Source organism: Dendroctonus ponderosae, unplaced genomic scaffold, assembly GCF_020466585.1.
Source record: "Dendroctonus ponderosae isolate FM_Combo_2020 unplaced genomic scaffold, Dpon_F_20191213v2 Dpon_F_20191213_6, whole genome shotgun sequence".
In the NCBI taxonomy this organism is placed as follows: Eukaryota; Metazoa; Arthropoda; class Insecta; order Coleoptera; family Curculionidae; genus Dendroctonus; species Dendroctonus ponderosae.
The window spans coordinates 7,715,541-7,730,268 of NW_026018814.1; the positions used below are offsets into that span (position 1 = coordinate 7,715,541).

The following is a 14,728-nucleotide window of genomic DNA, read 5'->3' on the forward strand; positions in this document are numbered from 1 at the left end:
GAACGTATATAGTATACGTTAACAGATAAATACTCCAGTCCCTCACTTTCTTTTGCACCTGCAGACCAGAATATCGAAAATGGGTCCATTTTCGATCCTATTTCTCGCTCTGTTATCCACAACGACCAATGGGTTCGTTGTTGAAGCGGAAAACGATGGGGCTTTTGTCGAAATCAACGAGTTTGATGAAGTCACTTTGGGAAACAATCTTTTTACCGTAACTTTCAACTCTAATGCCACCGCCAAGTCGTTGCATAAAAACGGAGTGAATATTCTGGAGAATATTGCCGAGGGCATGCAAACTTGGTATCTGGACTGGAATGGAGAAAGGGCCTATTTCACACCATCATTAGTGGAAATTGTTAGAAATACACCCGAACAGGCGCACGTCCGGTTCGTTCAAGAAGCAAATTATGAGAGGGAACTGATGTACATCGAATTTCATATGGGTGAGTCAATGCCTTTGGCAGACTCTTTGGGAGTCTGTTAGTTGCATCTCTTCTTCCTATTCAAATAATCACCAAATTTTTCATCTGGATCCCCGATCTGATTCATATATATAATCACTTTGCTTGCCTGCGTCCTTTTCAATATTGTTTTCAGTTTTGTTTCGTATTTGCCGATGCCTTTTGTGAGCTACAAACAGAAATTGGTTTTAATGTTTAATTGGTAGGGAAGCGAAACCCAAGTTTTCAGCTCCTGGGCTTCAGGGCATTATATTGTTCATATTGGGGAGGCAAAAGGAAAAGGAAGTATTTGTTTTCAATAAAGAGGAAAGCAACAAAAAAGCATTAAAATTTCGAAAATTGTGTGTGCGCACAATTGGATAAGGTATATTCTGTTGTCATTGCCCAATAATAACGGCTGAAATAAAACAAACATTCAAATAAATGCACATTAATGATTTACTGCATGAAATGAATCATATTTTTGAATGAATCAATCAACTTCTATATGGATATGGATCGGTTACCAAAGCTTTTTAGACCATTATATATAAACGTACTAATACAATAGTTCAAAGAAAGTGCATTCCAAAATCAATCTCATAAAATGTATTATTTTCTTTGAATCCGCAATTTTTCAATGTTTTGCCGGTTCTAATTTCCTGTAGTCAGTTTTAGTATGATAGTCGCTGCTGGATTTCCGGGAGAAATTTATTGCTACCCCATCGACATTTTCTTGAAATATTTAAGCTGGATTTTTTTGTTAGCCGCTTGAAAGGGGCTCATCATGTGATTTTGTTGGCATATTTTTATTCAAAGATTACAACAATTGCAGCTCAGAGGTTTGAAACACTTGAAGAGACAAACAATTATGAGGTAACTAATACCTACTTATAGTAAAGTGCTACTTGCAATCAATTGTAAACAAAATATCTTACAAACACTCAAAGCTAAGTGGGAATAAAATAAATTTTCTAATCGTGTATTCATAGAATGCTTAAAGAACAATGAATATAAACAAAATTTTCGAATAAAGCGTGGCATCTGAAAGTTCAGCTATTAAAGTGCTTTCTTTGAAACGTGAAAGTGCTCAATCCAGATCGAATATACGCAATTTAGTAAACTTGGGTTTTTTTTATAAAAGCTTTCGAATTTCTGAATTGTCACCAAAGTTTGATTAATGTTGCATATCTAGAGTATAAAGTTCCTTAGGCAACTTTAAGGGTTTTGTTTACGCATCTTGGGTAAAAGTGTTTTGCTTTGCTGAATAGCGATATTATTGAAATTCTTGCAAATTAAGAACTTCGGTTCGGATATAGAATAAACATATATATACATTATGTTATTATATAGATATACATTAATATTCTTAGGTGCCAAGGCACAGAACAGCGGTTCAATCTTTTTATGAAGCTTTTTATGCCATTTTATGAAATTCAGTAAAATGTTTATAATGTAAACTGAAATGCAAAAAAAAATAAAAAATCTTGGAACATTGAGTCGCTATTTATGCCCTTATTGTGCAAATTTGCTCATTCTGAACAAGTTTGCATACAGCAGATTTGGAAAATGCAATTGCAAAAAAATATATCAAAGACAATTCATTCAGTTTTTATTTGAATGATGGACTCCCAGGACAAAGGCGTATGATGAAACCCTCTCGAATTTCACATCATCATTCCTAATATTGCTGTCTTTGAAAAATTAATATTTTCAACTTTTGTTATGTTCTTTTAATATTTTAATGGATCATTGAAACGACCCCAAATCAGACTATTAAGTTCGTTGATTCAAGTACTGCAGTTTTTATTATTGTTCAGGCAATATTTCCTGGAAACATGAGAACAGTGCATGAATTAGGAAAACTTTACTTCAATCAAGTAGGAAATTGAATCGAAAACTTTATGAGCAGCTGATAAGTGACTGCGATTTGTCTACGTTCGTCAAAAGTATCCTGGAAATTCTCAATTGCCACGGATTACTGATTATGAAATACCATTGAATATTATGAGCATTCTATGAAGCATCAGCATGACAATAAATTATTTAACATATTGCGATCAAGTAGAAGTGAGCATTTTGTTTAAAGTTTCCTACGCAGGGTTTTATATCTTCAGAATTTAAACAAAAGTTTGTATAACAGAGAATTTCATATATAATTCCAAAACTTCTCAGATAAATACAAGGACAATACTTTTAATTAGCGATAATGTATGCTGTTCACTTCTTAAATTTAATTTTCTCTAATTTTACTTACTATTAAGTCACTCTAAATGAAGCTCTAGAACTGAGAGAAATTGACTGTCGGAAATGGGTTTGCTCTGCTGAGAACATTGAAAAGATATGGAATTTTCCGTTGTATTTTGTTTTTCGCCAAATTTCATGTATGGTCAAAAGACATAATTTTTCCAAATGGAAATTTACAGCTCAATGCATAGCTTTTGACCCAATATGCACACATAGAGTGGTTGAGTCTATAATAAGGAATATATAATCGGCTAAAAATCGTGACGGCTCAAAAACGGATCAAAACTCTCGATTATTTCAAATGAGAATCTTCTAGCGTGTTTTTTACTTCTGTTTTAAATGTTTCTGACCTCCATTCCTTGTGAAATTTTCGACCAAATATTAAAATTTTACATGCAATTTTTTTGAGCTTAGTAGATATTTTCCGTCTCAAAAAGCTCGCCCAAAATCCATACTGTATTGCTCAAATAGTATATATAAAGTGTTTGGGTCTATAATAAGAAATATATATCGTCTGTTAACATCGAGGGAGTACAAAAACTGTAAACGGATAAAAATTTCGATTGTTTCGGATCTGAATATTCAACCGTGATTTTCAATTAGTTTGTCTTGCTCCCTTTGATATGAAAGTCAACTAGAATTCGGGATGTTTTGACAAAAATGTTTTTTGAAAAAGTTGAACTTTTGAAAATTTCGGACAAAAATACAAATTTTACATGCAATTTTTTTGAGCTCCGTGAATTTTTTGTCACTCAAGAAGCAATATAAAGTACTTGGGTTTATAATATCGTCTATTAAAGATCGTGGCCGCACAAGAATTGCTTAAAACGGATAAAAAATGTCGATTATTTCGGATCTGAATATTTGAACCGCGTTTGTCAATCAGTTTGCTGCATTATTTGCTTTTTTGAGATGAAAATCAACTAGAATTCGGAGCATTTTGCTATAGTTTTTTTGGAAAAAGTCGAACTTTTGAAATTTTTGGTCAAAAATAAAAATTTGACATGTAGTTTTTTTAGCTCAGTGGATTTTTTGGACTTAAAAAGAAACTTTTTGATTTTTACGGAGCTTATGCCATTATGCATATATACATTTATTGTGTCTATAATAACTAAACTGCTCAAAAACAGCTTAAAACGGATCCAAAATGTCGACTATGTTAAATATGAAGTTTTTTAGCTAGTTTTTCAATGGCATTTCGGGCGATTTTTTTTAATCGACTTCTTTTCGTTTGAGCCAAAAATCAAAATTTCATCATAAAAGGGCCAAAATTCAATGGATTTTTTGAACTGAAGCAGCTCCCAATATGCGGTTTTCATAAATTGTTGGTGTCTCTAATAAGAAAGTTAGCGGCTGTTAACTTTTCCGATTATCAATTCGATTACACTCAGCCTTCTGAAGAAGTGCGTCTTGCTACATCAAGAACAAAAAAGAAGCAATGGAAACAATCACTGGTCCTCGTGTAACGGTGTAACGTACGGAACCAATTAGAGCAAGCCAATTTTTGCAATCAAATCACTAAGAAAAATATACCAAGATTAACAAGAACGTGGTCTAAAAATACATTGCAATCATCTATCAAACTTTCCAAATGTAAATCCGTCAAAAAAACCCGAAACCAATCACAAACATCTAGGAGTTCACATTAGCAAACGTGACAAAGTCGGTTTCTTCCAGTGGTGTTACAGTACATCAAACTGTCCAACCCCACTGATCTAACGGTGGATTTTGGACACGGATCTAACGGTGGATTACATGCAATTTTTTTGAGCTCAATGAATTTTTTCGCGTCAAGATTCCTCCGAATATGCATATATAAAGGGTTTGAATCTATAATAAGGAAAATATCGTCGGTTAAAAGTCGTGACAAAAATTGCTTAAGACGAATAAAAAATGTCGATTATTTCGCATCAGAAACTTCTAGTGCATTTTTCAATGAATTCGTTGCATTATTATTCGGTTTCTCGCGATCGAAATGAACTAGAATTTGAGGCATTTGGAGCAATTTGTTCTTTTCTGGAAAAATTGATTTCCACCTCTTACTAAATTTTCGACCAAAAAGCAAAATTTCACATGCAATTTTTTTGAGCGCAATGGATTTTTCCCGGCTTAAGAAGCTGCCCAATATGCCTATATAAAGTGTTTTAATCTATAATAAAAAAAATATCGTCGGTTAAAAATCGTGATAAAAATCGCTTAAAATGAATAAAAAATGTCGATTATTTCGCATCAGAAACTTCTAGTGAGTTTTTGAATAAGTTTGTTGCATTGTTCGCTTTCGTGCGATTGAAATGAACTAGAATTTGAGGTATTTGGAGCAATTTGCTCCTTTTTTGGAAAAATCGATTATTAAATTTTCGACCCAAAAGCAAAATTTCACATGCAATTCTTTTAAACGCAATGGATTTTTTCCGGCTCAAGAAGCTGCCGAATATGTATATATAAAGCGTTTGCGTCTATAATAAGAAAAACTCGTGTAACGTGCGGAACCAATTAGAGCATGCCAATTTTTGCAATCAAATCACTAAGAAAAATATACCAAGATTAACAAGAACGTGGTCTAAAAATACTTTGCAAATCATCCATCAAACTTCCCAAATATAAATCCATCAAAAAAACCCAAAACCAATCACAAACATCTAGGAGTTCACATTAGCAAACGTGACAAAGTCGATTTCTTCCAGTGGTGTTCCCTGCTCTAAGTGGCATCTACCAGTACATCAAACTGTCCAACCCCACTGATCTAACGGTGGATTTTGCCGAATTCCGAACAGTTCACCGCTTCGACCATGCCCTCATGCCAAAAGTTAGCAATATAATTCGAAGCGAAGCCACTCCTGATGTGAGCGGCAGGCCCCTAATCCAAGACACCACTTGGCAACTAGCTGATGGCACGTATTGGTCCAAATACGATTTATGTGGCTACATCCGAGAGACACCTTGGTTTGGAGTTTATGGAGGTAGCAACTAGAAACAATCACCCTAACAGGGGATTTCTACGCTCATTTACCTCCAGGTGGCTTTGGAGGGTGGATCGTGTCGGCGAGTCGCGAGTACCACTCAGCTGGGCCTTTGAAGCAGGAACTGCTGGTTCATCAAGACTCTTTAATGCTCAACTATTTCCATAGTACGCATTTTGGTACTCCCAACCTCCTGGTGCCGCCAGGCTGGTCCAAATTCTTTGGGCCTTACCTAGTTTACATCAATACTGGGTCTGAAGAGGAAGTTCTAGCGGATGCGGCCAATCAGGCTCTAATCGAGCAATCGCAATGGCCTTACAGGTAGTCGATCAAAGCGTGAAATTTTTGAGGGGCGCAGTTTAAAATTCCTTCCTTCAGCTGGGTGGAGGATGAGGAGTACCCCTTGTCCCGCGGATCTGTGTCAGGAAGAGTAACTGGCCAAACAAAAGCCATGGTAGTCGTTTACGACGCGGTTGAGCAGCAGTTCGACCTGCAGAATCTGGGCTATTTGTTCCACGCGGAAACTAACGAAGATGGCACTTTCGCCATTGAAAATATCCGTCCGGGCTCCTATGATGTCGTAGCCTATCCATTGGCTGGGCATGGAAGCGAAAACTTAGCGAGAAAGAGCATCACGGTTGAAGCTGGAGGTAGGAAATGTGCAGTGTAAATTTCGCTTTTTACATGTTGGTGTAGCTTTTAACAGACATAGCGCGATTTCCACTGATTCAATGGACGCCAAAGCTATTCACCCACTCTTTACCTAGGCACTCATAATATTGGAGATCTAGATCTACCAGAACCAGCAAACATAATCTGGGCTATAGGCGAAACCAGCCGGCGCTCTGATAGTTACCATTGGAGCGACGAGTTGCGTAACTATTACTGGCATTTGCTTCCTCCAGCCAACTTAACATTCGAAATCGGAAAGAGTGATATTGGCAATGATTGGTACTATGCGCAAACCAAGACTCCCGGAATCTGGAAAGTGACTTATGAGGATGAGAGAAACGGCTACGGTCGCATCCTGAGGGTGGCGTTTGCAGCTGCCAGCAGATCAGCTTCAGTTACTGTGGCCATAAATGGAAACGACATCGGCCACTTTGCGTATGACAACGACGCAACTATTTACAGAGATGCGCTCCAGAACGGCAACTTCCATTCCGAAGTTATCGCGATCCCGGCCAATTATCTCGCCGACGGATCAAATACGATTTCTTTTGAACTTTTACGCGGATTGATTATGTACGACGCTATTTCCTTGGCTGTAGATGAATAAAGCTAGATATAAGTGGATTTTTGTTCGGTTCACGTGTGACTGGCTGAAAATGGAATTGTTTTCAAAACAGGTTTGCGCGACGTAGGTGACTTGGAGCTGCCAGAACCGACGGGAATTATTTGGGCGATAGGAGAAACCGACCGTAAAAGCGATGGGTTTCGGTACAGCCATGAGCTGCGCAACTTTTACTGGCATCTGGTTACGCCAAAAAAACTGCAATTTGTCGTCGGACAAAGCAACCATTCCCGGGAATGGTACTACTCGCAAAGTGAAGGTAAATTCCAATAAACCTGCCAAATGGCCAGGCACTTATTATTGTCCTCAGGAGTGTGGCAAGTGGTTTATGAGGACCAGCCGGACAATCAGGGCAGAATTTTGCGATTGGCCATTGCTGCTGCTACGGGTTCTTTGATTTTCAACGTAACAACCGCCCATCTGCAGGTTGAAGTGAACGACGTTGCTCTCGCTGACTTTGAGTTCGACAATGATAAAGCCGTCTACAGGGACGCGCTGCAAAGTGGAAATTTCTTCTGGGAAAAAATTACTGTGCCTGCTGAAACGGTGATTGATGGAGAAAACGTGCTGTCTTTAAGGGTTACGCGCGGATCTATTATGTATGATGCCATCAGTTTAGCCAGGGAGGCAGCCTAGTTTATTTGAAAATTTTGGCAATCACGACTTTGAAGAAATATTGATCTTTGAAAAAAATCCGAGTGAAGTTTCAGTTTATAGTGTTTCAATTATATAGTTAATGTTGCATCCGAAGTGATCAGGAAGGGTTCAGCAAACTACTCACTGCAAACGTCATATTCTTTATGAATTAATGAATGTTTTCTGAGTCACCTCACCTTAAAGGAATCAATCATGAAATTAACTTTCATGTGCCATATTTTACCACAAGCGAACAATTTCTGCGGAAATTTCCAACTTAAACTGTACTTGATGAAGGTAGGTCGGTATACCTGGATTGATAAGAGTGGGCAAAGTTATTATATATTATATTTAAAATGCCGTACCTTTTAAGCCAAACATTCGATTTGGGTAATTTTTTGCTTGGTTGGAAGTGAAGTATAAGTACTTTTCACTGTCGTTTCAAGTACAACCGCAACATGTCTAACTGCTTTTCCAGAGGGTGCACTTCGTGCCAATAACAATATTTTGGTTTAAGCTCAAAAATTTAAATTGGACTGTATAATTCTGGCATAACAGGTGAAAAGTAAATAAAATTTACTTAAAAAAATTGTTTTTTTACTGTTTCAAAGTTATCATGTCGAGATTTACTGTATACGATAGTGAAACACACTAACATTTCTCCTCCAAAAGGCTTAAAGTTGCCAAAATCGAAACAGTCGTTTAGAAGTTACAGCGATTTAAATAAATACAAGAATTACAAAAACACCATTCATACATAAAAACCAAAGAATTTCTTTGCTTATTTGCATCTCTGAGTTCAAACTGAACTATAATTTGAGGCATTTGGAGAGATTTGTTCTAAAAAAAAAAGATTTACACCCCTTATGAAATTTTCGGACAAAAATAAAAATTTTACATGCAATTTTTTTGAGCTCAATGATTTTTTTCCGCGTTAAGATTCCTCCCAATATGCATATATAAAGGGTTTGAATCTATAATAAGAAAAATATCGTCGGTTAAAAGTCGTGACAAAAATTGCTTAAAACAAATAAAGAATGTCGATTATTTCGCATCAGAAATTTCTAGTGCATTTTTCAATGAATTCGTTGCATTATTCGCTTTCTCGCGATCGAAATGAATTAGAATTTGAGGCATTTCGAGCAATTTGTTCTTTTTTTGGAAAAATGGATTTCCACCTTATTAAATTTTCGACCCAAAAGCAAAATTTCACATGCAATTCTTTTGAACGCAATGGATTTTTTTCCGGCTAAAGAAGTTGCCCAATATGCATATATAAAGTGTTTTAATCTATAATAAGGAAATGGTCGTCGGTTAAAAATCGTGACCAAAATTGCTTAAAACGAATAAAAAAATTTCGATTATTTCGCATCAGAAACTTCTAGTGTGTTCTTCAATAAGTTCGTTGCATTATTTGCGTCCTTGCGATTGAAATGAACTAGAATTTGAGGTATTTGGAGCAATTTGTTCTTTTTTTCGAAAAATCGATTTCCACCTCTTATTAAATTTTCGTCCCAAAAGCAAAATTTTACATGCAATTCTTTTGAACGCAATGGATTTTTTCCAGCTCAAGAAGCTGCCCAATATGTATATATAAAGCGTTTGCGTCTATGATAAGAAAAACATCGTCGGTTAAAAATCGTTCCAAAAATTGCTTAAAACAAATAAAAAATGTCGATTATTTCGCATCAGAAACTTCCATTGCGTTTTTGAATGAGTTCGTTGCATTCTTCGCTCCCTTGATGTGAAAATTAACTAGAATTCGAGGGATTTTGAAAGATTTGTTTTTTTCTAAAAAAGCGACCTTTTCTTCAGATCACTTTTTCGTACAAAAATCAAGATTTTGCATTCAATTTTTTTGAGATCAGTGGATTTTTTTCGTTTGAAGAAGCTGCCCCAATGTGCATAGGTATATAAAGTTTTTTAAACTGTAATACGAAAGATGTCGTCGGTTAAATATCTTGACAGCTCAAAACTGCTTAAAGCGAATAAAAAATGTCGATTATTTCGCATCAGAAGCTTCTAGCGTGTTTTTTAGTGAGTTCGTCGCATTATTCGCTTCCTTGAGATAAAAATGAACTAGAATGTGAGGCACTTTGAGACATCCGTTTTTTTTTAATCGACCATTTCCATGGTCAAATTCAACTAGTAAACTGTAATATCAAAAACTAAAAAAAAAAATGAAAAAATACTGAACCTTTAGAAACAAAAAATTCTAGTCAAAATAGGTTCATGGAGCTTAATAGAAATCAACGATTTGGGGAACCAAAGCGTTACGGATGGCGCAATTTGCGTTAAGAAGCGACGAAACTTCCCATAGAAACGCTCTGGAAAGTGGAAGCTTCTAATCCATAATAATCTTGATTAAATCGACTGACACTCCCGAGCAAAACACGGCTGATGGTTAAAAATGCGCGTGAAAAGCGTCTGTTTCTCATTATCTTTCAGTAAATGTATTTTTTGAATATTGTCCTAAATGAAGCCAGGCAAAGCTTAGCAGTCGCCGAGAAACAGTAATAAAAAAAATAATCCCTAGAGTCGTGACCTGAAATATAAACCGCATTCCCTACTCGAAAAAGTAACCCAATCTTTCCTATGAAAATGGCACGAATTCCTGTATTTTAATTTGCAAAAACACATTAAATAGAGTGAAACTGAATCCTTACAAACGGACTGGCAAACTAATCCCATTAGTTATTTCTATTTAGGACGAAATAATGAGATCACTTGAAAAGTTCCAGTAAATGTCGGGAACAAAATATGCGGTCACTAAAACCAATTAGGTAGTTTTGAGACTGGGCAATTTCAGTACTTGTTGTTTCTTATCGACAAGAATACTTCCGATTTGAGAAAAGTCGAACCACGTTAGAATTATCTTGGAAAATCAACATATGGAGAAACCAAGGACGCATTGAAATAAATACAATTAATGAGTCAAATTTGAAACGTTTCCAATTCATAGAAAAAACCTCGCCCTATGAAATGTATGAAAAGATGATTCCTCAACTTTTCTGGATATTCAGAAAATAAATAGCAAACTTTGAACCGCAGAACCTTAGAAATAACCTGATGATAAATCCAAATCAAAACTTTTTCTCCCCATATAGAACGCACTTTGCTCTATACAATTCAGCGGGGAAAGTGAATGTGCAACTTTACTGGCTTCAGAGAAAATGATTGACAAACTTAGGCGTGCATAAACGATCACAAAATGTCGCAAATTCAAAAAATCTTGAAAATAGCTTGAAGATGTCAATATCAAAACTTTTTTTTCACATCTAGAACGCACGTTTCCCCACAAAATACGCCCGAAAGTGAATATCGAACTTTACTGGTTTCTGAGAAAGTAAGTGCCAATCTGAGGCCTGCCTAGACAAACACAAAATTCCATCGTAAAATTTAAGAAATTTTGAAAACAGCCAATGTTATAGTCATAACATGAAAATGGAAATTTCTATACTAAACAGGTTCTTCTCAACAAAATACATACAGAAGTTACTCTCAAAATTAACTTCTTTCTGAAGAAATAACGCTCAAACTCCGAACTGCGACCGCGTGCGGTTTTCAAATATTCTTGAATTTGCATTGCAATTGAAAAGCAATTTTGAAAAATTGATAAAGATCATCGTGAAGATGATTGAAAAATCAAAAATATAAAATGAAAGCAAATTTCATTTTCTCACTTCGCAAGGAAAAAACGAAATAAATACTAAACTCCAACGTGAAAAAAACCACCTCAAAAACCAGGCCGACTGAATCGAAACACTTTCCACTTATGGTAACATCAAAGTCCAAGAGTTGAAAGTTTCTTTACAATTAAATGAAGATGACATAATATCAATTTTTTTAAAGAAATAATCACCTTTTCACCAATGCCGCTTTACTTTTACCAGCGAGAAAATTAAGTTGCTTCGCTATCATATTTAACTTTTTGTATAAACTCTATATGAAGTGCCAATTGGCCAATTTAATTTTTAACAATTTTAACAAACTTTTGGATGCATGCCAAAGCATATAATAAGACAATATTCAACATTCAATTTCACAAAATTCCCAAATTCATCATACCTTGATGAGTTAGTTTGTAAGGAAATTTGTCTAAATAAAATGCAAAACTTACCATTCATTAATCGGATAGCCTGCAACGAAAGCAGATTTTCTTCGACCCGAATCAGGTCCAGGATCATAAGTGAGTGTAACAAAAGACCTGTCCATAACATTGGGTGCTGATCGGCTTTTGAACGGTAAAAAAATCTCGTTGAAAATCTGCGAATCGCTCATTTCCCAGCTGATTTTCTCGAAAATCGTTGCTTCCTTGTACGCATCCAGACAATTTTCATAGTCATTGTAATACTCGCGAAGTTTATAGGTAAGTTTGCTATTGGCGGAAAGATCGGAATTGTCTTGAACGTTGGGCACACTGACACTTTTACACACCACTTGTTTCGATGGTTCCGAAGGGTATTGGACTAGAAAAAACTCGTCGCCTTCACAAACGTCCTGATTATCATACGACTTCAAATCGTCCAGTTTCGTTTCAAGGCAAATGGATTTGGAGTTGGGAAAGGGTTCCGTAGGCAAACATGGTTCGGATGAACTTGGCACTTGATTCGTGGCACTGGTTTTAAAGAAGCTGGTAGTATAAAAGTGACTAGAGTTGCTTAAATCTACTTTAGAATTTGTGGGGGTTGTATCGTCCATTCCGAAGAAAGTTTCAACGTTGACGTTATCGTCGAGGATTTGTACTTGAGGTTTTTCCACTTTGGTATTGTTCTCCGACAAGGAGTCGCTCATGCACGTTTCATAGTCATCCTTGTCGGACAACGAGGGTTTTTCGCTCTGCGTCAAGCTGTCGGTTTTCTCAAAACACGTCCGTTTCTGACTCTTCATTATCAATTGAATATTATCACAACCGCCATTTCTTCCGCTGTGGTCCAAACAGTTATCGTTCGTACTTTTGAAACTAATATCGATATCACTGTCACCGATACTATCCCTAGCTAACTCTTTGATATTCAGATAGTTATTTTCTAAAATGTCTGCGTTCGAAACGTGGTTGTGACGATGGAAGTTTTTTTGCCCGAAATCCTCCACTTGCGATGTACACGGCGAATGGTTGAACGAGTGTTCATCTTCGATGAAAATCGGCACGCTCACCAGATCTTCCTGGAATTCTTCGATGCATTCTTGGAAGTCCTCGAGACAGGTCTGATCTTCTTCAGTTTCCTGCAAACAACAGCACGTTTTTATTTGCATAGTTTTAGCCAAAAATGGTAAGGATCTTGGAAGTGGATATTTACAACATGTTGGCTCAGTCTCACTTTATTCAAAGTCTTGATGGTACAACATTATTTTTATGCTGTTGCAATCCTATTGGTAACATGTGAAACATTATCTGCGAAAACCCTTACAAACAACCTGAAAATCTATTGCTAATAAGTCGTCTTTTGGAATTTGTCAAATGGTTTTGTGGCAGAATTAAATTTTACCAAAATGATGTGATTAAATATAAAAAAACGGTTAAACAACACAATTATTACAAGTATTAAGTAAACATCACAGCTTAGAGGGAGAATTCCATCTTTATAGAATTTCCTTTGGAGTAGGTCGTTTTCTTGTCCAGAAACATTTTAAGCGAAAAATTACACATTTTTAACAAGACAGCTTTTCTCTGCTTGTCGCATTTAATTAAAAGAGCATTTGGACAACTTTTTAAGACTGTTCTCTTTCACAGTTTGCTTCTAATTTCCTTTTCTGACAATAGAATAAGATTCTCGAAACTCGAATTAAAAAATTCTATTATCAATGATTCTATAAAGAATATTAAAATATGCAAACGAAATCGAATCCAGAAGAAAACTTAAGAACTGTAAACATTTTATAAACGGTAGTTAATAATTTTATAAAATGTTCCTTGAAAATGTGTATTTTTTAAAGATATTTTCTTCATGTTAAACGTTTTGAAGATTCCGGTTTAGGAATCTAAATTTGTTATTTTATTCAATATCTTCGAATCAGGGAATTTCAAGATTAATATTTTCATTTTTGTCTGAACAGCATTTCAGAAATGTCACAGTTTGGTTCTAATTATCTCTTATAAAACATACAGTTTTATGAAATATTCCTCAAAAGCGAATACTTTTAGGATATTGTCTTCATGCAAAATGTTTTGAAATAAACTCTTGTATAAGCGATTTGGAAAAATTCGGTTTAAGAATCTCATTTTGCAAATGTATGCAATATTTTCGAATCAGACAATTCTAAGATTTTTATTCTCATTTTTATTTGAACAGCATTTCAGAACTGCCACAGTTTGGTTGATTTTATGAAATTGAAACAAGATGTATAATTAAGATACTGTTTTCATCCAAAACGCAATTTTACGCAATATTTTCGAATCAGAGAATACCAAGACGAGCATTAATACAAGTTTATAATTTTTCCTCGAAAATGATGCTTTGCGTGAAGAAAACTCAGGAGATCTTTTTTGTTTAGAACGAGCAAGGAACGGGAAAATTATTTTTTTGGCAAATCAGAAACGTGCAATTTATACCCACAACAATATCGAATGTCAGGTCAGTGTGAAGTGGACAAAAAATATATTTCATTCACTCGATAGCTATTGATGCACACAACTTTCTTAAAATTTGTCAAGCGGTTTCGGATAAATTTAAAAATGTTTTTAGCAAAAAACTAAAAATAACCATACAAACAGTGTCCTTAAGGACACCTCAAGTAAGCACCCCCTAAAGTTGCGGAAGGTTACTTTAAATCACCTTGTACATTGCAATTTTTAATTAACTTAAAGTAATGTGTGTGTATTTTATAGTGAAATTTTCAATTTTTGGCTAGATTCAGTCAATTTTTTCACTTTTACACAATTCTTAATGCGATATAATTCCAGATGTTTGGTAAGACTATTGTTTGTCTATACTTTTGCTAGATTTAACGCTGAATTTCGTTTTTTTTTGTTTAGTTGATATGTATGTCGATACATTCATTCTCTTCTCGTTATATAAAAGCTAAAACTTTTGGTCTAAAATAAAAACCAGATTTTTCTAAAAATGTTAAAAGTTAACTCTCTTAACATATTAAAAACTATCTATTTATCTTGAACAAGGCTACACCTTTCTTGTTCTCTGCAA

The 14,728-nt window shown here is 35.4% G+C and overlaps 2 protein-coding genes across 6 annotated transcripts in view; one reads left to right on the forward strand and one right to left on the reverse strand.

Moving 5' to 3' along the window:
• LOC109540469 overlaps positions 1-14,728 on the reverse strand; it is an 82,657-nt gene that overhangs the window by 36,835 nt on the left and 31,094 nt on the right. For all 4 annotated transcript variants that reach the window (XR_007281719.1, XM_048667353.1, XM_048667352.1 and 1 more), the window contains exon 13: positions 11,704-12,809. Coding sequence is in view for 3 of the 4 variants with exons in the window: in XM_048667353.1 (XP_048523310.1) it covers positions 11,704-12,809 (1,106 nt within the window). In the remaining variant the exon portion in view is untranslated. The remainder of the gene's footprint in view (positions 1-11,703; positions 12,810-14,728) is intronic.
• On the forward strand, positions 16-7,847 carry LOC109532755 (rhamnogalacturonate lyase). 2 transcript variants are annotated; one of them, XM_048667356.1, is made up of 6 exons: positions 16-449; positions 5,378-5,653; positions 5,710-5,974; positions 6,032-6,303; positions 7,003-7,206; positions 7,258-7,847. In XM_048667356.1, the coding sequence occupies exons 1-6, from the start codon at positions 80-82 to the stop codon at positions 7,581-7,583; spliced, it is 1,713 nt and encodes a 570-aa protein (XP_048523313.1). In that variant the 5' UTR covers positions 16-79; the 3' UTR covers positions 7,584-7,847. The 2 variants fall into 2 exon arrangements, with proteins under 2 accessions (XP_048523313.1, XP_048523314.1); XM_048667357.1 differs by lacking the exons at positions 7,003-7,206; positions 7,258-7,847 and adding an exon at positions 6,421-6,949 and having other exon boundaries at positions 18-449.

Excerpts from the sequence above, each read along its gene's own strand:
- LOC109532755 (XM_048667356.1), top strand. The coding sequence starts at position 80 with ATGGGTCCATTTTCGATCCTATTTCTCGCTCTGTTATCCACAACGACC. Across the intron at positions 6,304-7,002 it reads CATCACGGTTGAAGCTGGAG|GTTTGCGCGACGTAGGTGAC; the intron begins GTAGGAAATGTG and ends TTTTCAAAACAG. Across the intron at positions 7,207-7,257 it reads GTACTACTCGCAAAGTGAAG|GAGTGTGGCAAGTGGTTTAT; the intron begins GTAAATTCCAAT and ends TATTGTCCTCAG.